At 34.0% G+C, this 25,242-nt stretch overlaps 1 protein-coding gene across 2 annotated transcripts in view; it reads right to left on the minus strand.

Moving 5' to 3' along the window:
- The window catches only part of MACROD2 (mono-ADP ribosylhydrolase 2), a 2,094,477-nt gene that overhangs the window by 2,002,604 nt on the left and 66,631 nt on the right, over positions 1–25,242 (minus strand). For both annotated transcript variants that reach the window (XM_031949176.1, XM_031949177.1), the window contains exon 3: positions 24,559–24,666. In XM_031949176.1, the coding sequence (XP_031805036.1) occupies positions 24,559–24,666 (108 nt within the window). The remainder of the gene's footprint in view (positions 1–24,558; positions 24,667–25,242) is intronic.

Here is a 25,242-nt window from a genome sequence, read left to right on the forward strand (position 1 = left end):
AAAAATCCTACATAAAATAATGAAATCTTCACTTTCTTCCCCTCAAAACCTCACCCAAATGATCTGTGCCATGTAGAAGAATCCAACATAGGTTAGAAGAATGGACCAAGTGACCTTTATAGTCCATTCCATCTCTTGAGATTCAAATTTACTTCAGAAAGAATAATTTTTCTCTAAGCCCTTTCTCAGATATGCCTCACAATTGTCAGTGTACTCCCACATTGTGTTGATTTTAGCAGTTTTTTAGCAAATGGGGAATTCTGTTGAGCTCCACAGTACACTTACAATATAAGTATAGGAGCTGTCAGATCTGGGAATAAAGCTGCTCTATCCTCTTTCTCAACTTGCAGCAGCTCATTGTAGTTCTTGAGGTATACAGCAACATAGCAGAAGGACAGGGACATTCCATAAGTCATTTAAAGACATGGACATGACACAGTAACAGAAAGAGTAGGTGATGATCAACTATGATGGACTTAACTCTTCTCAGAAATGTGGTAATCCAAGAAAATTCCAATAGACTAGAGATGGAAAATGCTATCTCCATTCAGAGAGGAAACTATGGAGATAGAATGTGGACTGAAGCATACTATTTTCAACTTTTCTTTTTTGTTTACTTGCTTTTTCTTTCAAATGTTTTTTCCCTTTTGATCTGATTTTTCTTGAACAACATGACACATATGGAAATTAGTTTAAAAGGATTGTATATGTTTAACCTATATCAGACTGCTTACTTACTTGGGAAGGGGGGAATAAGTGAGAGAGAAAGAAAAAATTTAAAATATAAAATGTTACAAAAATGAAAGTAAAAAACTAACTTTACTTGTAAAATTTGGAAAATATTCTATTAGGGAGAGAAAAAGACATGAACATAGGAATAGTCTCCCTGCTTCAAATTGGTTTTAATAACATTCCTAAACTAACATTCATCCCAAACTAATATCACCCAAATATTTCAATAAGCTCATTATCAATACAAGTTTAGAACAGCCATGCTGGATATATACTTGGATCTCACCAAGTCTGAGTCTTTTAGCAGAGCTGGAAGCACTGAAATGATAAAAGGTAGGCAAATTTCATTACAGTAAAAAAGCAATATATAAGAGCATTGCTATAAATATGAGTACCTTGGTCAAAATGAATGAAAATCTAGAAAAATAATGAAGAGAAATGGATAATCACATTTGTTTTATGTAATTATTTTAAAATTGATTCTTCAACCCCTCTTTCATGTATATTAATTATCTTACAAGATGAACCATATTATTTAATAAATTTTTGATCCTGGTATAAATTTGTGATATTGGAAATTATGTCAGTCTCCTTGTTGAAGCTTATCAAGTTATTCACACTGGCTAAGTATCTACTTTACTGCCGTCATTTTGGAGAATAGCTCAAAACCTTCGAGTCCCCTGAGATACTTCATATGAACAATTAAATCAATCTCCAGACATTTCCATGAAGTTTTTAGTATTTCCCCAATTCTTTAAGATCATGAAGATATTATTTTAATACAATGCTTTTCTTTTCTTTTATGTTCAAATCAATAATTTCTACACTTTTGTGTTCATTTCCCCCTAAAATGTAATTATTACATCAGAAAGAAAGCAATAAAAGGATTCAATTTGATTTAACAAATATTTATTGAATGTCTACTATGTGCAATGCAATGTTTAAAAGCTGGTTCTATTAAAGGAATTACAAAAACTATGGTAGGAGTTGCCATTTAAAAAATGACAAAATGTATTTGTTCTCCCAATCCTAAAAAAAAGTAACATACAAAGGAAAGACAAAATATAAAGATAATAACATATAAATAGTAATAGAAGACGGAACAGTAAGAGTTCAGTCCTAGAAGCATGTACATTTGAGGAGCACACTCCTGGAAGTACTTGATTATGCAGAAAGAACCCCAGCTCTTGTATTCTCTGTTTCTGGTCCTGTTGGTGCATGCCTTTAGATTGGCTGCTAGTCCAGTACTAAGGGGGCATATAAAATTCTCACATGGAAAGAGATAACTAGCACCAAGATAAAAGCACATGGCCCTATTCTTGCCTTCATCCCTATCATGTTTGTTCTTCTACTTAAGAGAAAGAACACCAGAGAAAGAGTCCACTACATGAGCATGCTCCCAAGAGGACACTTTAGCCCTCCAGGTCTTACTACACTCAGGATAGCTACATAAATACAGTAACATCTTAATATAATAATTATTATCATTATAATTAAGATTTATATCACATAAGATTGACTGGAAAGTCACTGAAACCAGTTCTATCACAATTCTTTTTTCCCTCAAAACAGAAATTCACAGGTTTCCCTGTTCAGTATGTTACAAGACAAAGTATTCTATAAAAGCTTCTTTCCAGGGTTCACAATGTTATATTCTCTTCCAGGCCTTTCCTGAAAAGGGCCTCATTAGCATACATTACAGAATCCAAAATTAATTCTTCCTTGATATGTCAAATTAGCAGTTAATGAGTAGAATAATTGCAGAAAAACTTTTTATTGGAATGTTTTTCTTCAATATTCAAATTATACCCTCTTTACCTTTAATATGAATGGATTTGCTCCTAAACTGCAGTTATTAAAGGAGAACACAAACTAAAAAAGTGATCAGTAAACATTTATTGACCATCTACTATGTGTAACATAATTTTTTAAAGTTTATTCTCCTAAAATATGTTTGGAAGAATTTCACATTTGAATTCTATATTGGATTACTTGCTATATAGAAAGGGGAAGGAAGGAAATTTTGGAACACAAGGTTTTGCAAAGGTAAATGTTGAAAACTATCTTTGCTTTTTCTGGAAAAATAAAAAGTTTTTTTTTTAAAGTTCATTTCCCTAATTCTGACAGACTCTTATTAGATGGCAGGAGTTATAGTTATTCTGGACAAAGATGTATCTCTTTTCCAAAGGAAAAAGATCCTGGTGCTCAGCCCAAAGTATCATGTATTCTTAAGCCAATCATGGGACTTGAAAAAGACTTTAGAGATCATCTGGTCCAATTTCTTCACTTTACAGATAAGAAAGCTGAGGTCCAGAATGCCCAAAGTCATTGTTGTTGACCAGTCATTTTCAATCATTTTTGACTCTTGGTGACCCCACAGGGGTAAGGTATAGTCTTGGCAAAGATACTGGAATGCTTTGCCATTTTCTTCTCCAGCCCATTTTACAGATGGGGAAATTGAGGCAAATAGGGCAAAGTGACTTGTTTAGATTCACACAGCTAGCAAGTGTCTGAGACTAGGTTTGAACTCACCAAGATGAGTCTTCCTGACTCCAGGCCTGACACACTATCCACTGAGCCACCTAGTTACATGAAGTCACATAAGTTTATCAAAGACTAATATTCAAATCCAGGTCCTCAGACTCCAAATTTAGTACTTTCCACTACACCATCATGCTTCCCAAAGTCCGCAAAGGTGTTTGAGGGACTATGACTTCCCTGAGGAGTAATTCTGATGCAGCACATATAATCTCTGTACTTAGAACACAATCATATTTTCCATCACATTCAATCCTCCAACTTCTGCCTTCATGCCTCATGCAGTACCCTTTCCCTGCTTATCCCCTTCTCTAAGAATCCCTGGCTGGCTTATCTCAAGAACTACCTTCTGCAGGAGGTCTTTCCTGTCCTGGACTCCTGATTGCTAGGGCCTTCCTATTTAAAATCACCTTTGTATCCACTTAGTAGGTATTTTATATAAAGCTGTATGTGTACATATTATTTCCTTGTGGGAATGTAAACTCCAAAAGAGCTATTACTTTATTATGAAGTTTGTTTTACATCCTTAGCACGTGACACAGTGCTTGACACATGATAATTGCTAAGTAAAAGTTAATGATTGACGGAGTCCTTTAAAATTCATATCATCTCCAGTCTCATGTATACAGAAGGTGCTTAAGTAGCTATTTATTGAGTCTGAATACAGTGAATATGAATACTGTAAAATCAGTGATCATCAATTTAAACTACAAATTATTCTTTTTCTCTAAAGAAATGAGTATAGATACACTGCAGACAGGATAGCACTTGTATTTTAAGGTTGTTTAGTTATAACTTAAATAAAATTCAGATAGATTATGATATGACCATCTAGAAGAAGGGTGATATTTTCTTGTAGGGAAAGGGAAGAAAACAAGTTTATAGTTAGCTGAGTTTTAAATTAATATAAAAAAACAATTTCAATGTTAATAAATAAAAAAATTTCTGAAGTTTCAACAAAGTATTTATTCTTTTAGGGGAAAAATTCTTAACTTTTAAAACAAAGGGAGTTGTTTTTCTCTATTGACCTTTGGCTGGAATATACCCATTACCTTTATTTTTTTAATAACCAAAAGAGAAGGCATTTAATTTATGCACAGGAATAAAGTAACTTCTTAGAAGAAAATAGTCATTTTTATTTATCATCTTTCCAGTATCCTGTTGTGTCACTTACCATTCTAAATATAAGCATTTCACAAATCAGTGAAAAATTGTATATTCTGCACAATTCTTTCCATGGCTGTTCTACAAGTTTTATTACTGCTAATGGTATAATAGCAGATCATGCATTAAATGGATTGCATTCTGCCCAAGCTCTCTGAAATACCAACAATATTTGAAAGACATTCTTGGCACAAGATTATGTAAAGACCTGGATACTGTAAACAAATTCCTGTTTATACTGCTTTATTAAGATTCTTTGCCTATTCAGGGTTTTCATAGCAAAGTAAATCTAAAATTTAATGAAGCATTAGGAAATAAAGGTATTTTTAAGTTGAATAATGCTGGAATTGTGCCTTTTTAATATGTGATACCTAAAAAAATTTGAATGCAAGTATAACAGTGAGGTTTTTTTTTAATGTTTTAATAAACTTTTTTCCCCAATAATTTAAAAAAACTCAAAATATTCCAGTAAAAGCATATTCCAGGCTTGGGATATACTGAAACATATTCACAGACTAGCATTTAAAATATTATAATGCTGACCTCTGTGATCACTTCTCATTATGAGATTCAAGAATTCTATAAAAAATGGAAAAAATGATACTGATAAACCTGAGGTATATTAAATGTAAAATCAATTAAAAACATCCAAAATACCAAATAGTAGTAGAAAATAATTCTTCTTTGCAGAAGCTATAATTTTTGAAATTAGTGTGATATTTGAAATTATTAACATTTTTAAGAAAGTGATTTCTTAAAATTAAGGGTTAAATATAAAAGGTAAAATCTAACAAAAAATGTAGTCTTACATACATTCAAAAATGTACTTTACAAATAAAATATGGAAGAAATATGGCTATCAACAGTGCAAAACAGCAGCCCCCCAAAAGCTAATTGACTCTGGAGTTGCATTGAGAAGGACAATGTTAAAAGCACAGGATGTAACAGTCTCATTATATTCTTCCCAGTAACACCACATATGGAGATTCGGTTTTGAAAAGTACATTTTTGAAGAGAAACTGATAAACTAGAAAGCACTCAAAAAAGGACTGCAAGGATGGTGAACAAATTTGAAATTGTATCGAAGAAGGATCAGTTGAAGGAAATTAGAATATTGAGCCTGGAAAAGAAATGCTACATTGTACATGATATAGTAGTTTCCTTAGTCAAAGTCATAGTAAATAAACATTTATTAAGTGCTTACCAGGGGGCTACAAAGATGGAGAAAAAAAAAAAAGTCTTGCCCTCAAAGAGCTTACTGTCTAATAGGGGAAAACAAAATTCTTTTAAAGTGATTTGAGAGGAGAAAAGAAGGTATTAGCTTTAGAGGCATGGTAGAAAAGTACCATAATAGTATAAGCAGGTGAGAAATAAGGAGGTATCTGAAAATATCTGAAAGGCTGTCTCATGGAAGAGACTTTCTTCTTGGTACAGTGTTTAGAATTAGAAATAACATGTCTAAATTGGAAAGAGTAAGAGAATGGATATATATGTGAGAAATTTTCTAAATTACAACTATACCAAAATAGAATGGGTTGCCAAGGAAGATAAAGGGTTTCTCCTTGTTGTAGGGCTGCTAAGGAAGAATGACCACTCTGTTTGATATAGATGCATTAGAGACTACAGCATTCCTTTGGCCTCTAAAATTCTGTGACTCTATAAATACACACATAGGTCTAAGACAGACTTTACCCATTAAAAAAATGTGTTCAACTTTAGATATGATCTGACCTAGCAAAGCAATAACTAGATATTGAGTTAAGTTGTTATGCCTTTTTGTGAAGAACTTTTTAATGGCCTAGATAAAATTATTTTATTAAGTTATTTCTTTCTTCTATTCTACAATTTATATTCATTTTTTCAACAAGTATTTAAGTATCTACTGTTTCAGGAATTGTGCTAGGCTCTGAGGACAAAGACAGAGTCATTGCCTTCAAAAGTGATTGGATACCAGTTAGTGAAAATAATGAATCCCCTGAAATAGATGGGTGTATTTGAACACTATTCAAAATTATAATTATGTAAAATATGGTCCTTGATTTAAGATGTATAGAAATATGCAATGGGAATTTGAATAATGAAAACATTTGAAAGAACTGATTATTTACATTAATGGAAAAAGGGAAAAGGAAAACATTCATTTATACATGTATCTGATCTTACAGAGCAGCTAGATATCCTTGTGAATAGAGTGCTGGGCCTGGAATCAAGGAGACCAGAGTTAAAATTGAACCTCAGGCACTTAATATCTGGATGATCTTCGGCATATCACTTAACTTCTATCTGTCTCAGTTTCCTGAGGATAATAATAACAGCACCTATCTCACAGGGATTTTATTGAGATATTTTTAAAGCTCCTAGCACAGTGACTGACACATAGTAGGTGATATATAAATGTTTATTCCCTTCCCTTTCACTGATATGGATTTGGCTGTACCATTCATATTTTCCAGGGGAGAAAGAAGCAATTGTTATATAATATTCTGTTGTAGAATTCCAAACATTTTCAAATCCTGAAGATTTCTGCACTATATTGTTGAATTGTCAATTCTTTATTTATTCATTCTCTAAATTAACTTGAATTCATTATCTCTATTATGATCTTCAAGAAGAACTATATTTATCTAATTAGGAAATCATTTTCTTTTAAAATTATATATCACTTTCTTCAAGCACAGTAGGAATTAAAAGTTAGGGTAAGTTAGGATTTGCCATTTTTTTTATAGTGACTATCGAATTTTGTTCTGTATACAATCTAAGAAATGGAATCCAGGCTCAAAAACCAATTATTTCAAACCACCACAGCTTTCATTGCCAAATTTCCTGAAATCAAGGAGGAAAAAAAGTGCTGTCTTATATTCATTTCTCTTTTACAATTTGGGCTGGTGAAATCCAGAAAAGGAAAAAAAAAAGTATAATTTTACAAAAAGTCTGATTACCATATAATTTTTTCTAGAAGCTACAAATATTAGCCCTTTACAGAGATGTCCAATGCTTAAACAGTAGATTAACATTTAAAATGTAAGGGTGGGGTTGATTAAATCAATAACCTCTTAGAGCACTTAATGACCTGCTAGCCCCAATACCTTAATCAGATGTGAATGAATCTACTACATCAAAGACATTAAATTAGATATCAAAAAGTCTTTAATTAACTTGGAAGGATTTAAAGCCACTAAATGAAAAAAGTGACTCTATGCTAGAACTACAATGAATAAGATGAAGAGATTTATCTTATTTCATGAAACTTGGATAAAATAGAAAATTGTTTTGAAATCCAAACATTCACATGACTGATTAGCCTTAAGGAAAAGTACCTCAGGACCTTGGTTGGATTGTCCACCCAATTTCCCTCCTGCTCAACATGAATCTCATCAATGAATAAATGAAGAAGAGTCATCTTCGTTTTCTTCCTTTTCTTTTCACCGAAGACTAACCTTGTGAATTTTAAAATGCTGAATATTTTGGACTTTTAGCACTGAAGCCAGAGACAAACTAAATATATTCAGGAAAGAAAGCTTCAGGAATCTATAACAAGCTCAGCAGAAACTGAACATCACACTTAAGGGAAACTTCATAAAACCTATAAATGGTAAAAATGGACTTTGCCACAGCTGATCACTAAGATTAAGCCTACTTTCCCCTGGATTCTATATGTATTTGTAGGAGACCCTTGTTCTTTTATACTTATTGTTCTTAATAAACATCTTAGTAAACCTCTTTCTAAATACTAATTGAGACATGATCAGTAAAAGAAGTATACTGGTGACCTATAGAGTACTACAGAAATCACTCCCAGCCCTTCCAGATTATCCTTAGGACCCTAAAGAAAGAAGCTGCCAGCTGACTTCTGAGGACTTGGATTACCAGGGCAAGTGGTATCACTTCAGGACTTCTTAAACTTTTTTCACTTGTGACCCTTTTTCACTTGAAAAAATTTTACATGACCCAAGGCATATTGGTATATAAAATAGGTATACAAATCAAACATTTACTGATAATAAATCATACTTTCACAATACCCAGAATGAGTTATAAGACCTCATATGAGATTACAAACCAGTTTAAAAAGCCAGGCCCTAATGGACCCTTGGGATTTGCCATCAATTCTGGAACTTTGGACCTTTCCATTAATACTGAATTGACACTTTCTGGTTTTCTATTTGTATTTCCCAGGCTTAACATGGTGCTTGGCATATATAATAAACACTTTGTAAATGCTTTTTCATTTACGTATTCATTTATTCATACACATAGCTAAAGAACCAAAACAACAACAACAAATCACTTTGAATCAGTCCAAAAAATGTGTACTGCCAGAAAATTTGAGAAATTATGTCTATAAAAGTGATCAATGGAAATGCATATTCATGGATAATGTAGTATGTATTGGGAACAATTAATTTGATTCTAAAAGAAGAGAAATTATTATTATAAAATATTATAGCAAACACTTGGGGAAATATCACATATTTTATAATTATGAGATCAGACAAAATAATTTAAAGTTCAAAATAAAGAAAGAAAAAATAAGTAAAACAAAATATTCAAGAAGGAAAAAGATATTTTACTGTGTGGTTTAAAATTCTTCAGAACTAATTAACTTAGTTTAAAAAATGAGTCATCAAAATCAGAGTAAATAATTCTGAAAGTGCAGCTAGTTAATTTGGCAGAGGACTGTCAGTTAATCAGTTTGATGAGTATGGAATTTAACAAAAGCAACAATTTCTTCAGTGTATTTTGAATTAAGGAGTTCTACTTATTTTAGAATGTACACAAATACACTGATATTACTCCAGTTTGGAGACCCTTTGTGCTGACAAAAACAAGTGGTTCAGGTGTTAAATATAGTATTCTTTCAAAGTTCCTTAAACAGCATAATTACAGTCTTTCAATTGCCTTCAAGTTAACTAAGTCCTCCCAAACTACAAACCGATTGGAATGAATTATGTAAGTAGAATATTCTAAGAGGCCACACATGTAAGAAGAGCCAAAGGCCACTTTGTGGAGGGACTCAGGACAAATGAGGATTAGTTGATGATTATCTTGTAGAAGAGATGATTTGGGGAAGATTTGATGGCGGTGCTAGTACCTGAAAAGCGATCACTTGGAAGAACATTTAAATTCATATTACTTGGTCCCCTAACACAGAATAAGTAATGGGTAAAAACTATAAAAGCTAATTACAGGTTTGGCATACAGAAAATCTTGTAAATGAAAATTATCCAAAAGTAGAATGGGCTACTTCATAAAGTAATGGTTTTGCCATCATTGGAGTTCATCACTCCAAACATCAAACAAATGCTATATGACCACTTCTTGTCTATGTCATTTTGGGGATGACATTTTTCAAAGATAGGATTCACTAGATGTTCACTGAGGTTCCTTCCAATTCTGATTATCTCATGGTTCTGTAAAAGTTTGTTTGGGTTTATTCTGGATCAGAAAATACTTAAAGATTGAGGATAGTGTTGTAATCAAAGAGGTCTAGGCAAGAAAGAAAAATGCACAAAGAATGACATAAAATTAGCAACTTTCTAGTCAAAGTAGATATCAAAATGAGGGGAATGAGGAGTTATCTCTGGAGATTATGAATATCAAATAATCCATGTGACAAATATTTAAGTCATTTTGGTGTAAAAATTAATTTTGATTCAGTTCTATGTCCCATCAATGTCCAAGGATAGTCCAATGATTGAACTCCACTAAATCTCCTTAGTGGAAATACCTTTATCACATTAACAAAGCATTCCAGGAATTAGTCATTCTCTTTGTACACAGAAAGTACTGTGGTTTGATCCTGTGATTTCAGTCATTATAAAACAATTCCAGTTTGTCATCCCAATGTTGACAATTCTCAGACATAAATTTATCCACAGCCCCATGTCCTGAACCCAAGTCCTATTATCACCAATTGCTTACAGGACACCTTTATTTGTACCACATGATCATCTCAAACTGCACATGCCTAAAATAAAATTTTATATATTTCTTACCAAAATATCTTTCCCTTCTATTGGGCCTTATCAATTGTATCATCATTCTTCAGATTTTTCCAGGATAAAATCACAGTCTTTGACTCTTTTCTCCTTGGATTCCAAATTCTATTGTCCCTTCAAAATGTCTCAAGCATTTTATTAATTTTTTTCTATTCTCACTAGACTATTACAGCCTCTTTCTTGGGAATCCTATCTTTAGTCTTTTTCTTCTGTAACTTTCCTAAACATTACTGCCAGATTCTTTTTCTCAAATATTACCTCCCAGCTCTAGAATTTCAGATGATTTCTCACTGCCTATTCATTACAAATTCCACATCCTGACATTTAAAGGCCTCCACAATCAGTTCCCTAGCTATCTTTCCCACTGTTTCCCCTTATTCCTGAACATATATTTCCTGCTCTACCAAAGCTGAGCTAATCACTACTCCTTAATAATAGTAATAACTATGTGACATTCATCTGACACTTGAAAGTTTGCAGCAGACAATTAACTTTTAGCAAAGGTATTACTAAGATGACATAGTAAGAACAGTTAGCACAAAACATTCCTGCACAAAAGCCTGCAGCATAGTCTCAAATACACACAGCAGAGAAAGAGAAGATCAATGAATTGGGCATGCAACCAAAAAAGCTAGACAAAAAACAAATTTTAAAAAAATTAGAAATTCTGAAACTCAAAGGAGAGATTAATAAAATTGAAACTAAGAAAACTATTAAATTAATTAATAAAACTAAAAGTTGGTTTTATGAAAAAAAAAACCCAACAAAATAAATAAAGCTTTGGTTAAATTTGATTAAAAAAAAAAAAAAAAGGAAAGGAAAAAACTAAATTACCAGCATCAAAAATGAAAAGAGTGAACTTAGCACCAATAAAAAAAGTTAAAACAATAAATAGAAGTTATTTTACCCAACTGTATGACAGTATATCTGACAATGTAACTGAAATGGATGAATATTTACAAAAATACAAATTGCCCAGATTAACAGAAAAGGAAATAAAACTTAAATAGTACCATTTTAGAAAAAGAAAATGAACAAACCATTAATGAACTCCCCAAGGAAAAATCTCCAGGAACAAAAGGATTTATAAGTGAATTCTATCAAACATTTAAAGAAAAAATTTAAAAAAATATTTAATTAAAGAACAATTAATACATTACTATGTAAACTCTTTGGAAAAACAGGTAAAGAAGAAGTCCTACAAAATTCCTTCCATAATACAAATATGGTCCTGATACCTAAACCAAGAAGAGCCAAAACAGAGAAAGAAAATTACAGACCAATCTTTCTAATGAATATTGATGCAAAATTTTTAAACAAAATATTAGCAAAGAGATTGCAGCAACTTATCAGTAGGATAATACACTATGATACCAAGTGGGAATGCAGGGCTGGTTCAATATCAGAAAAAAATATTACCATAATTGGACATATCAATAACAAAACCAAAAGAAATCATATGATAATCTCAATAGATGCAGAAAAAGTATTTGAATTTGCACCCATTCCTATTAAAAGCACTAGAGAGCATAGGGTCAAAGGGAGCTTTCCTTAAAATAATAAGCAGTATCTATCTAAAACCAACAGTAAGTATTATTTGTAATGGAGAGAAGCTGGATGCCTCAATAAGATCAGGGATGAAACAAGGATGCCCATTTTCACCACTTTGTGCTAGAAATGTTGGTTTTAGCTAAGAAAAGAAAAAGAAATTAAAGGAATTAGGATAGGCAATGAGAAAATAAAACTATCACTACTCTTTGCAGACAAAAAGATGATATACTTAGAGAATACTAGAAAATCATCCAAAAACCTACTTGAAACAATTAATAGCTTTAGCAAAGTTGTAGGATATTAAAAAAAAACTCACACAAATCATTAGCATTTCTATATATTACTGACAAAGCCCAATAGCAAGAGACATAAAGAGAAATTCTATTTAAAAATAACTGTGAGCAAAATCAAATATTTATGTGTCAATATGCCAAGACAAATTCAGGAATTATATGAACAAATTTACAAAACACTTCTCACACAAATAAAGTCAGATCTAAACAATTGGGAAAATATCAATTGCTCATGGATAGGCCAAAATAATATAACAAAAATTACAACTCTGTCTAAATTGGTCTACTTGTTCAGTGCCATGCCAATCAAACTGCCAAAAAAAGTAGTTTACAGAATTAGTAAAAATAATAACAAAATTCATCTGTAAGAACAAAAGGTCAAGAATATCAAGGGAATTAATGAAAAATAAAATACAAAGAATTATGGCTTAGGAGTACCAGACCTAAAACTATATTATAAAGCATCAATCATCAGAACCATTTGGCACTGGCTAAGAAATTGGGTGGCAGATCAGTGGGAATAGATTAGATACACATGACACAATAATCAAGACCTATAGCTATTTAGTATTTGATCAAACTCCAAATTCCAGCTTCTAGAATATGAACTCACGATTTGACAAATATTTCTGGGAAAACTGGAAAACAGTATTTCAGAAACTTGGCAGAGACCTACACTTTATACTTCATTCCAAAATAAGGTCAAAATGGGTACATGATTTGGGCATAAAGAGTGATGCCACAAGCAAATTAGGAGAGCAAAGGATAACTTACCTATCAGATCTCTGGAAAAGGGAGGAATTATAACCAAAGAATAACTAGAAAACATTATGAAAGGCACAATGGACAACTTTGATTACATTAAATTAAAAAAATTTTGCACAAGCAAAACCAACAGATACTACTTTAAAAGGGAAGTACAAAGCTGGGGAAAAAATTTTACAGTGTTTCTGATAAAGATCTCATTTCTAATATATATAAAGAATTGTGTCAAATTTATTAGAACACAAGTCATTCTCCAATTGATAAACTGTCAAAGGATATGAACAGACACTTTTCAGATGATAAAATTAAATCTGTAGTTGTAATGTTCTCTCTAAAATGTAATGTTCTCTGTTGAGGTTTCCTTGGGGTCTCTGGGAGCAGCCTTCCTTTCAGTTCAGTAATCACCACAGGTGCAGCCAGGGATTAAAGCCCAAATCCTTTATTGTCTCCTTCAAAGTCTTGTCTCCTTCACTTGGGGTTCGGCTAGTTTTCTGGAGGCCTTCCTGATCTTGGTTTCAGTGGAGAAGCAAAGGAGGAGAGCCTGCCACCACTTCTCTGTCTTCTATAGTTCTCATTCTGGCTGAGTTTGTCCGAGCTTATATGCTCTCTTATCAAAGGTGTAAATCTTGTAGAATTATAATAAGTATTAAGTACATGTACTAAACTAGAGAACTGTTAAGCACCATGCTAAATTAGATAACTATTGTCCCTATCAATTCCATTGACTTAGCACTTTGTTTCAAGTTCTGGCCCATAACATATAGTAACATGAAAACAGGCTCTAAATCACTATTGATTAGATAAATGCAAATTAAAACAACTCTAAGGTGCCACTGCATACCTCTCAGATTGGCTAAGATGACAGGAAAAGATAATGATAAATGCTGGAAGGGATATGGGAAATCTGGGACACTAATGAATTGTTGGTGGCGTTGTGAACCGATCCAATCGTTCTGGAGAGCAATTTGGAACTATGCTCAAAAAGCTATCAAACTGTGCATACCCTTTAATCCAGTAGTGCCATTACTGGGTCTATACCTCAAGTAAATCTTAAAGGAGGGAAAATGACTCACATGTACAAAAATGTTTGTAGCAGTTCTTTTTGTGGAAAAGAACTGGAAAATGAGTCTATGCCCTAAGTGGGGGATGTCTGAACAAGTTGTGGTATCTGAAAATAATAGAATTTATTCTATAAAAAATGATGAAGACTGATTATAGAAAGGCCTGCAAAGATTTACATAAACAAATGCTGAGCAAAACAAGAAAGTCCAGGAATACATTGTACACAGAAACAACAAGAATATGCAATGATCATGACAGACTTGGCTCTTCTCAGTCGTTCAGTGATCCTAAATAAGGCCAATAAACTTTGGACAGAAAATGATATCTGCAGCCAGAAAGAGAACTAAGAAGATTGAATGTAAATCAACACATGCTCGCTTCTTTTTTCTGTTTTTTTTTTCCCTTTTTCATGTTTTTTCCCTTTTGTTCTGATTATTCTCTCCCAACATGATTCATAAAGCAATGTGTATTAAAAATACAGTATCCATGGGAAAAGTACACTCAAATTTAGAATGCGAGATAGTAAGGTAGACATGTAGCATACAGGAGTAGCAACAAAATTATTATATCATAGATAGTACTAGACTTTTTTTTTTTTGACAGAGTCCTCACACAGCTCAACTTTGGGTGCAGTCCTCAACTGGATGGGTCATTCAGTTGAGCTTCTAGGGTCTGTTTCTTTAGGTCAACACCTACAATTCTACCTTGTCATGAAAAGCCTGGCCTTCTCTGTTATTGGGTGGCTCTTTCAACATCCAGATAATTTTCTCTCTACATCCTCTGTTCTAGATCTGCTTCTGGATAGATGCACTGTCTCTTATTGGTCCAGGATTTCTGATGTCACAGCCAATTGTAAGGAAGGAGAGAAAATCCCCTTCTCTCTGTCAAGAGTAATTGTCTATTAGAGGTTTGGTTTTTTCCTCCACTTATGACTTCAACTCTTGAGCCTGGAATCTTTTGTTTATAAATTGGCAGTTCCCAAATTGAATATGCATGTGTTATATGTCTATAATGAATATAGATATTCAACAAATATATATGGAAAGAGACAAAGAGAGAGACAAAAAGGGAGAGGCTGAGAGACAGAAAAGAAAGAGAGAAAGAGAAAAAGAGGAAAGAGAGGAGAGGTCATTCCTGATTCTCTTAAATGATACTACACAGGAAACAGCTTTTGATTCTCTCAAGTAATCACAAGATATTTCCTTATAATGTCATTTGCTACTATCTAAGGCAAAACTCACAGAACAGCTGAAATCCTACAATCTTGTCAAATTAATCAATGATTTATTCACATATTGTGATGGGATTATAGGGAATATAAAAAGTTTAAATGTTGGAACCACATTCTAGGCCTGTTATTATGTGACTATATGACTATATCAACATTACACATATTAGAGAGATTACTATGATTATGCAGATTCTGTGCCTTCCATCATTATCATTGACATGATGTGTTATCATATTTGTGACTTATAACAACTCAGAGATTATTATCTCATTTTACAAATTGGAAAACTGAGGCTCAGGCTAAGTGATTTGTCCATAGGAACAAAGTCAAGGGTAAAAAGTGTCAGTATCAGAAATGAAATTTAAACCCAATTCTTTCAAACTTCGAGTTTAGTATTTTGTCCAGTTGTATCATGATGATTTTCAAGGCATTTCTGACACTCAATCCAGATGTGTCAATACTCCCATCAGAAATGCCCTCTATTTATGCAAATCCTACTCTGGGGAAAATTAGTATTTGTAAGAGGGATACCTGGACAGTCTAGGTATGGAGTTGTCTTGTTCCTCAGCTCAAGTACTCCATCTCCAACCACTGAAATTTGCACAGATTACCTTTTTTTCTGTATTTGTATAACACCTTATCTCTGCCACAAATTTTGGCACTATGTTGCCTTGAATTTAAGTCAATTTTTTCTTATATATATTTTTGTATCCTCAATTAGAATGAAGATTGTTGGGAGGGTAGAATGTATGCCTTAAACTCCTTTTGTAACCTGAGAGCCTACACAGAACAAATTTTTACAAATATTGTTACAACAGTAGTGAATATAATTTTACTCGGTGTCTCTGATATAATTTCTTAATGTTCAGCTAAACATTAAATTACATTAAACATTTAATTACATTAAAATTACAAGAATGTAATTGGAATCACGTTAACTGCCATTTTGAAAAGTCTCTGGAATCAAATCCCACTCAAACCACAGCACTTCAAAGACATACTAGAATCAAGTTAACAGGTCAGCGCCAATTGTGTGAGAGAAGTAGCAAAATCTAAGACTGTGAGCTCTGAGGTTGTTAGGATCATGTTTACTTATCTTAAGTACTACTGACTGACTAGTTGAATACCATATTTGCCACTACTTCCTACTTTTCCATTTTTAGATAGTATTTGAAAGTCTGCCTGTTTATTTCTAAGGAACTATGAACTTGTTTTCATGCATCCTAAAATTTATCCTTTGAAATGCTTTTAAAATAGTTATTTTTTTCCAACAAAATAGAGCTTTCTTGCATGTGAGTTAAGGAACAAACATAAAATATCCATCTATGGAAATATCTTTCTTGTACTGACAACCACAACAAATCAACCACATCTGAGAAATTGTACAGTGTTTATAAGGGTCCCAAGTTGCTCTCATCTTTTTACTCCAATAGTCTCTCAGTAATGAATGATATGGAACCACAAAATTAGCAGGATCATTCAACAATCAATAAGGATTTATTAAGTACTAACTATTTCCAGGTATTTTGTTAGTGGCTGATGTGCTTAGGAAAAAAATTAATTGTATTGTGGTAGCATGCCAGAAAAAAATTAAATAGTCATTGCTTTCAAGGAATAATATTCCGTTAAATGAGACAAAAGACATCAAGGACATGAATTATGAGAAAAGGGGATGGGCCAGTTGAGCAATGATAAGATGAAGAACAACCAGTAATGGAAGGAATAACCATATCAATGAGATAAAAATTCTGTTGATATAATGATATATATTATTCATATTATATTATATATCCTATACGTATATAGGATATATACAATATATAGGATATGACAATCCTGACAATCTATATATACATATATAGGATATGTAATATGATATAAATAATATGATCATAGAATTAGATTCTGAAGGGGTCTTCACAACCATCTAGTCCAGTGTCCTTACTTTACAGATTAAAACACTACCCTAAAACCCAGAAAGATGTGACTTTTCCAGGGCACAGAAGTAATAAGAGCAACAAAATCTGAACTTGGATTCTGTAACTCTAGCCTAGAGCCAGTATTCTTTCTATTGTGCCATTATGGGTGTTAAACTTAAATGGTACATGATATAGACATTAACACATTTAACATTTTTTAAAAATTACAGTGGAAGGAAATTAGCTCATCTCCCAACAAAGCCTTTTCACTAAAGAGCTGGGGGGAAAATTAATATTAGGTGAGAGGAGAATATGGATAGTCTAGGAATGGAGCACTGCCTCAGGCATAAGAATATCTGAGGTCAATAAGTAAAAGTAACTGTAATGTTAATAAATATGGTTGCCATCCTCCAGGTGACGTGTTAAGAAATTAATGAAATAGCTACATGATTGTGGGTTATTAAAACAATACACTGGAGCCTCACTATAATATAATTTGCTATCAAGGAGAATTTTGTAAAAGGCAGGCACCTGCTAGTTCCAGTCCAAAGGGGGCTAGTTACTAGATTACTAAAAGCTGTTCTCCCGATATGAACCTTGAGGGAAACATCATAGTAGGACTCCAGTGTCGTTTTATAAATTAGAAGAATTTAGGGAACAGCAGACAACTGATTTTCTGGGCCCCAAAATACAAATATAATTGTGAAAAATGAAACTTTATTAAAAGCCTAAGAGAGGTGACAACCGAGGATAGTGGAGAGTACACTAAATTAGGAATCTAGAGACCAGTGTTCTGGTCCTGGTTTGCCCCTCTCCTCCCCCAATAAGCTGTGTCTCAATTCCCCTACCTACAAAATGAAGGGGCTGCACTATCTTTAAGGTTCCCTCTATTTCTTTGTTGATACTATAACCTCTATTTAAACAGGTTGAATTAAAGTTTCACCTCTAATTTCATTCATAATCTTTTGCAAAAACTCCAAAGTTGCCCATTAGTTCTGTTTATTCCCAGTAAAATTACAAATGTTCCTTTCCTTAGGTCCTACATAAACAAACATCAATACAAATTTTAAAAAATCTTCAAATAAATTTTCCATCTCTTTTGTGTCTCTTTTAAAAACTTTCTGATGAAATTATCCTAGAGAAGGTCAAATCATGAACAAAATGCAATCGTTAGATCAAAAAAGGTAAGCTAATGGCATGCCCCTTTTTTGGAGTGAATAAAGGCTACCCTCTTATATATCATCGGAACCATATTTTTTCAATCCCACAGTATTATCAATGCAACTGAGTCAGAAGAAGCCATGGCAGACCTAGCCATGACAACATTTCAGAGCAAGACAGGCAGAGACATGAAATGTCACACCACCGACACAAAAAGCCAGAACTTGGGAGAGTCAGGCTACAACATGCATTACTCAGAGCGTCTCTAATGATTTGATAACTTAAAATACCTCGAAGGCCTAGCTTCCCCACATTCATTTCACTTCTTGGATTTTGGCATTCTGAGGAACAATGGTCTTGATCCAGTCTCTAGTTTATGTTAGCCTGAATGCCATTTTAGACTTCACCCCACTTTCCCTGAGGGCGGGAAATATGAGGAGAGCTTTCCTTCGACCCCAATGATTGTCTGATTATTGGCATGTCCCCTTGCAGAGCAAATAGTAATATCTGATACCTTTCAAACTCTTTTCTTCTCATTTATGGCTGAGACAATGGTATAAATGCCAATTCCCTAACAGGGGACTTTAGCAACATCTGAGCTGTAGCAACAATTAGAAGGGAGAACTATACAAAAGTTGCTAAACTTCAAAGGGCATTTGTGACTCTTGAAAGTAGCTGCCCTGTCTAAAGCACTTTGAAGATTCTACAAGGTAGACAAAGAACTTCTCCATACTAGAGACTAGTTTTTGAAAAAAAAATATTAAAGGAATTAGAGGAAAGCTCCAATTAAGTAGATGCTCTGTGTAGAAGAAAAAATGAGGACAAGAATAATGCAGGGTGAGGACTGGGTCACTTGGAATCTGTACCAATGGAAGGAATGCCACAACAATGACATAAAGAATTCTGATGATATACTGACTAATCACAGGATCACAGAATCAGCACCTGAAGGAATCTGAGTGACCATCTCATCCAAATCCATTATTTTATGGAGTCCAGAGACGCAGAAAACCATATCTCTGTATTCCTAATTTAGTGCTCTTTCCATTGTATTAGGCTGCTATCTCTCTTAGGTTTTTAATAAAGAATCATTTTCACAATCATATTTGTATTTTGGTGCCCAGAAAATCAATAGTCTGATGCTCTCTAACTTCTATTTCTTTAAAAGTCTTACTATGATGTTTCCCTCCAGCCTTCTTTTACCTGAAATGAACAAATTCCTGCCATGTTCATGGACATTCATTCCTGGGGATGCCCATGGAACATCCCTCCTACTCCCTCCACCTAAAGAACTACCTGCCTTCTGTAAGATGTTTCATCTCTCACTGCACAAGAAAGAGTTTCCTCCTAAGTGATGTGGAAAGGTTCTTTCATGAGTTAAAAGAGACTTTTCACATACATATACATATATTCCCTTTAGATTGGAGAAGGATTCTGATAAATCAATTATGAGGTTCCAGTAGAAACTATGATATCTTCCTAAATCAGGCCTAAACTGTTGCCTTGACGGATTAATTTTTCTGCAAGGTTTGCCCATTCTCATCTGTCATGATACAGCCCAAGTGAACATAGTTATCCAACAATGTGTATGCATCAAGTCCCTCCCCTAGTCATAATATAATTTGGGGGATTCATTAGGTATCTCCAAGTCTGATACCTGGCAGATTGTCAATAGCCTACCATTAAGGCTTACTGGGAGCTGGTGAAGCCTGGTAGGTCCCATATAGGACCACTTTTTCCCCAAGTATTTTCCTACTCAGGAGTTTCACACAGGAAAGGAGTCACCCATGAAGTGGTAAGACATCCTGGGCCTCCCTATCTACTCTCAAGATGACCAGTTCTCCAACCCTATGCCAGGTCTTCAATAATAACAATAACCCTCAAGATTAAACTGCCAAGCCTATAGATAGATACTCTAGGTCCCATTTATGGTAGAATCAGGAGATTTTATAAATGTTATCAATTTGATTTTGGAAAGAGAGAGCAAACACCCCAATAATTATATACAGTGTCAGTGAATGGTGTTGGAAATAATTAAATGGCAGTGGAAATAATTAAGAGATGCTCACTTACAACAGAAAATGAGGAAACCAAGCTTCAGAAAGAACAAATGTGAAAATAATGAAAGGCATTTAACCTAGATATAATTGATTCCCTACCTTTTCTCAAAAAATTTAGCAATCAGTCAGAGTGCTATACTATCCAGCCATGACTTATAACTCAGGAAGAACTACAATTTACTCCCAACAATGCCAAAGACATTGCTGAGAACAGACACATACCACCTCCACCCAGAGTCCCAACCCAGAGTTCCTGTTACAACACCAAGACTATTGGGATATGTATGATATTCAAAGCAGAAAAGTTGTTCCAACATAGGCTATCCAGTTATGTAATTAATATATAATTGCAAGAATCTCAGTCTCTACTGGATAGATACTTCTTGAGCAAACCAGACAGTGTAGGAGTTCTAAGAAAAGAACAGAAAGGAAGGATTCATCCAATACTCAACTTCCCAAACTCAAGTCCCATTGGGAGGGAGAGAGGGAAATAAGGAAGGACGGAGGGAAGGAAGGGAGGAAGAAAGGGAAAAGAGGGAGGGAAGGAGGGAAAGAGAGAGGGAGACAGGAAGGATGGGGAGGGAGAGAGGAAAGGAAGGGGGGAGAGAGAGGAAGAGAGGGGAGAAGGAAGGGAAGAAAGGAAGGAGGGAGCAAAATACATAAAAGAAAGCAAGCCAGAAAGTAAGAAAAAATAGATCAGCATCCCCAATCCTTTATATCCAAATGATGGACCAACTCATAGGGGTGATGGAATTGACTTTTATAGGGCATACGTCTAGTCCAAACATGGAAAGATGGTAAAAATAGATAAAAACTATCTAGGCCAGGTACAATCTATATACCTGGTCATGACAAATACTTTGTGTAACACACCCAGCAGTTTTTCAAAGATTCATGAATTGGGTATTTCTGGATCTCCAGAGCAAGGTAGTCATGGTATATCTAATTGATATACTCATTTATTCCCAGAGCCCAGTTCAGCCCAAATTTGTCTGTCAGCTTCCTACACCCACATCAACACCCACATCAGCCATTTGCCAAATTAGAAAACTAAAAATTTTAGCTTCATTTCACATTTCTCCCTGTCATGAACTGTATATTACAGCCAAACTATATCACTAGTAGTTCCCAGAACCTGACAATCAATCACCTTCCTTTATGCAATCATGCAATCCATTTCCATCCTAAAATACACTCCCCTCCTCAGCTCTGTTTTTCAGAATACTTACCTTCCTTCAAAGTTCAGCTCAGGAACAATCACTTTGACAAAAATTCTCTAATCACCTTCAGTCACTGGTTTTCTCTTCTTTCTCAAATTACCTAACCTTTATCTCTATGTAGAGGTTATAATGCCTCAATTATATTATCCCAGTGTCTGAGGACACTTACTAAGCCGATAAGGAGTGTGCATGAATTCAAGGAAAGTAAAATTCATTTTTCAGTGAGAGACTTCTGTCTTTACTAAGAAATCTGCGATAGTTCTTTGACCATATCTACTTTATTTCTATGTTCTCTACCCTGACAATACCTTTCATCAATTTGCAGAAACCACCTCAAGGGCTCACTGGAGGCAGAAGTAATTCAAGGTCAAAAGAAGTATTCAGCCCTGTCTTTATCTTCTTGTATAGTATCCAGTATCATCATGGAAGCCTACTTCTCACATCATCCTGCTCCACACCCTAACTCTGCATGAATTTATCCAACAAGTTGTCCATAACAGGAAATTTTAAAAAGTGCTACCATATAAGGAAAGTAACCACTCATACTGGCATTAACTTAACTTGAAAAAAGTAAATTATAGCACAGCTATATCAATCATCATTTGTCCAGATTGATCTTAAGAACCTAGAGTACTTCCTACAGTTCAATCAACACCAGAAACACTGAACATTACTTTGGTACAATGAAGATTCAACCTCATTATTATTTATATTTCCAATATAACAATATGCATGCATATATGTTGTCAAGAAAGGCCAAATGTGAATACCTAAAGGATCATGCACCTTAACAGGTAGGTTTCTACAAGTAGCAAACCTTGTCCCTCCCTCCCAACCAGTTTTAATCTACAAGCAGCACACCTAGAATACCTACTCTCAGATCTAATTCTCTCTCCTCTTCAAAACAGGTATCCAAGGAAAGATCAATCTCTGATGAAATCCTACACCTCTTCTGTACATAAATCATGGACAGTGCTTCATCATTGCCGTGGAAGGGGAGTGCTTCAAGACATGATCACTGGGAACTTCTGATGGCTACAACTCTAAGACATTTGTTGCCATGTCCAGGAATACAAGGCACGGGCCAAAAATCCCATGGAACAGGCTGACTGCATTATTTGGAAACCCCCACCCTTTCCTTGTTGACAATAAAATTAAATTTCATCATGAACCTCCCCTATTCCATGGAAATTATGCCATCTAGTGGTAGTATGCATCCTAACCAAAAGGACTTAACTTTCTTCCCTATATTAGACCTCCCACCACAGCATGAACTGTCCAACTATTTTTTTTTCTTTTAATCCAGTGCTTAATTCTTTTTTGTCATCTTTTAATTTTTTTGCCATTTTTTCATCTCCCTTCATTTTTTGACATATCCCATGTGGAAATTTGTTTAGTTTTGCATAATTACTCACTCTATTCCTGATGGACTAGTTCAAATTCTACACCATCCCTTTTCATATCATCTCCCACCAGGATCCCCTTTTTATCTCAAGATCCTGGAATAAAGTATTTACAAAATCAAAAGTTCACCCTTTCTAGAGCAAATCATTCTCTGTAAGACAGAAAAAGGAACAAGAAAAGAATACCCTGGATCTATAGCACTATCAAAATGATTACTGTCTATCGCAGAAGTTTGTCAGATTTTGATATATTCTTCCACTCAGGACACTCTCTGTTATGGCTGTCACCCTTAATTTTTTTATCGCGTTTCCCTTCGAACTTCCATAGTCAATACCTTATAGGAGGAGATCTCAGGCTAACTTGCAGTATGCCCCAAAGTAGCCAAAATGGCACGTAAACAGGGAGCCAATTCCATCACAATTCTGGGAAATTCATGAGTTGAGGAAACCAGATCTGGTGATCTCCCTATTCCCTTTGCACCAAAAGATCTTTCCAGAAACTAACAGATATTCCTTTCTACCCCGCACCCCCCACTCATCAAATTACATAGGTGATGAATGAACAGGATTAGCCTCCAACTCTAGATCCAATAGTGTTTCTAGTAACTGGAGAGGCTTCATACATTCAAAAGCAATCATACTTCAAACCTCCACTATAGTCTTCCTCTGGGGCCAACAGACATTTAGTCCATCTTGAGTTCCATATTTGAATTTTTCAAGCTTGCTCAGACTAGTCAAAATTCATACTTCATTGGCAGTAGCCTTCAAGAACTCAGAAAACATTGTGGGATGAGACAACGAAACAGACTTCTTGACATATTTGCACAAACTAAAACATATAATACATATTTACTTTCATTGAATTTTTAATGGATATTTTATCACATTTAATATCTAAAAGAAGATTGTTTACTGATTCATTTCAAATGTCTATACACCATTTAAAAATTAAAACTAATTTTAAAATTATAAGCCAAAATAACTACAGATAAAAAGTTTTAGTTTTCTCAATGTTTAGATTAGAGCTAATATGATTCAGATTTTTTATTTTTGCTTCTTCTCTAAATGTGAAAATAAAGTATGATGTATTTGTAGCCATTATTTGAAAAGTTCATTTCCATCAAACCATTTTAACTCCTGACAGAAACCTTTTGAGATATGGTAACTAAAGTAATTTGTAAGCAAAGACATCCATCACACTACATTGGTCACATATACTTGCCTCTATTTAGCATATGCATTACCTGTATAGTTAGAATACTAATTATGGCTAGCATATACAATTAATCTTTGGTCTTATCTCTATTGAATAACACAAATGCTTAAGTGATTAAAATGTCTCCAGACATTTTATAGATACCAAGAAGCATAAAATTTCTGTGAAATATTCACATGTTATACAAGGATGGAACATTTTAAATGCTAAATACATTAATATAATCAAATATAAAACTACTCACCTGCATTGACTATGGCATCAATCTCAAGCAATGTGATGTCACCTCTATAGAGTGAAACTTTTTCACTCAGACTTTTCTTCACTTGTGAAACTTCCTGGGCACTTTCATCTATAATCCAACAAGAAAAATGTGATGCATTTTAAGTAGTAGTCTTTAAGAGAAATCTTATTCATTATAACATCTGTTAAAGAATCATTCATATAAGATAGTTTGTTCTTAAAGCAAAAAGTCACAAATGGAGTTTATATTTGACAGTCTTGCACCTAGATGGCTAGTTAAAGAAAAAGATATTTTCAATGAATGGAGAAAGAGTATCCCAAAAGAACAATTTCAGAATTGTGTGTACAGCAGTCACTCCACAATTATTGATTGGTTGATTATTTAAATTTAGGTCAGGAATAAACTATCATTTGCTAGTATTAATTTTATTGCAAAAATTCCTGTTTTAATACCAAAAATATAAATTGCTAGTTTCAGATCTAGGTAAAGAAAAAGGAGCTGTACAATTTCTCAGAGAAGGAAACTCCGATACGAGCAATGATTTCCATTTGTAACTCCTCCTCATTCACTTAAGTATTTATGATTCGCCCTAGATGGAGCTGCTAGCTTAAAACGGAGATCAAAATAGCTTATACAAAGTCCAACATGTTTAATATGTAGTATTTTTAAAAAACAAAATTTTGC

This window comes from Sarcophilus harrisii, chromosome 2 (genome assembly GCF_902635505.1).
Source record: "Sarcophilus harrisii chromosome 2, mSarHar1.11, whole genome shotgun sequence".
Lineage (NCBI taxonomy): Eukaryota > Metazoa > Chordata > Mammalia > Dasyuromorphia > Dasyuridae > Sarcophilus > Sarcophilus harrisii.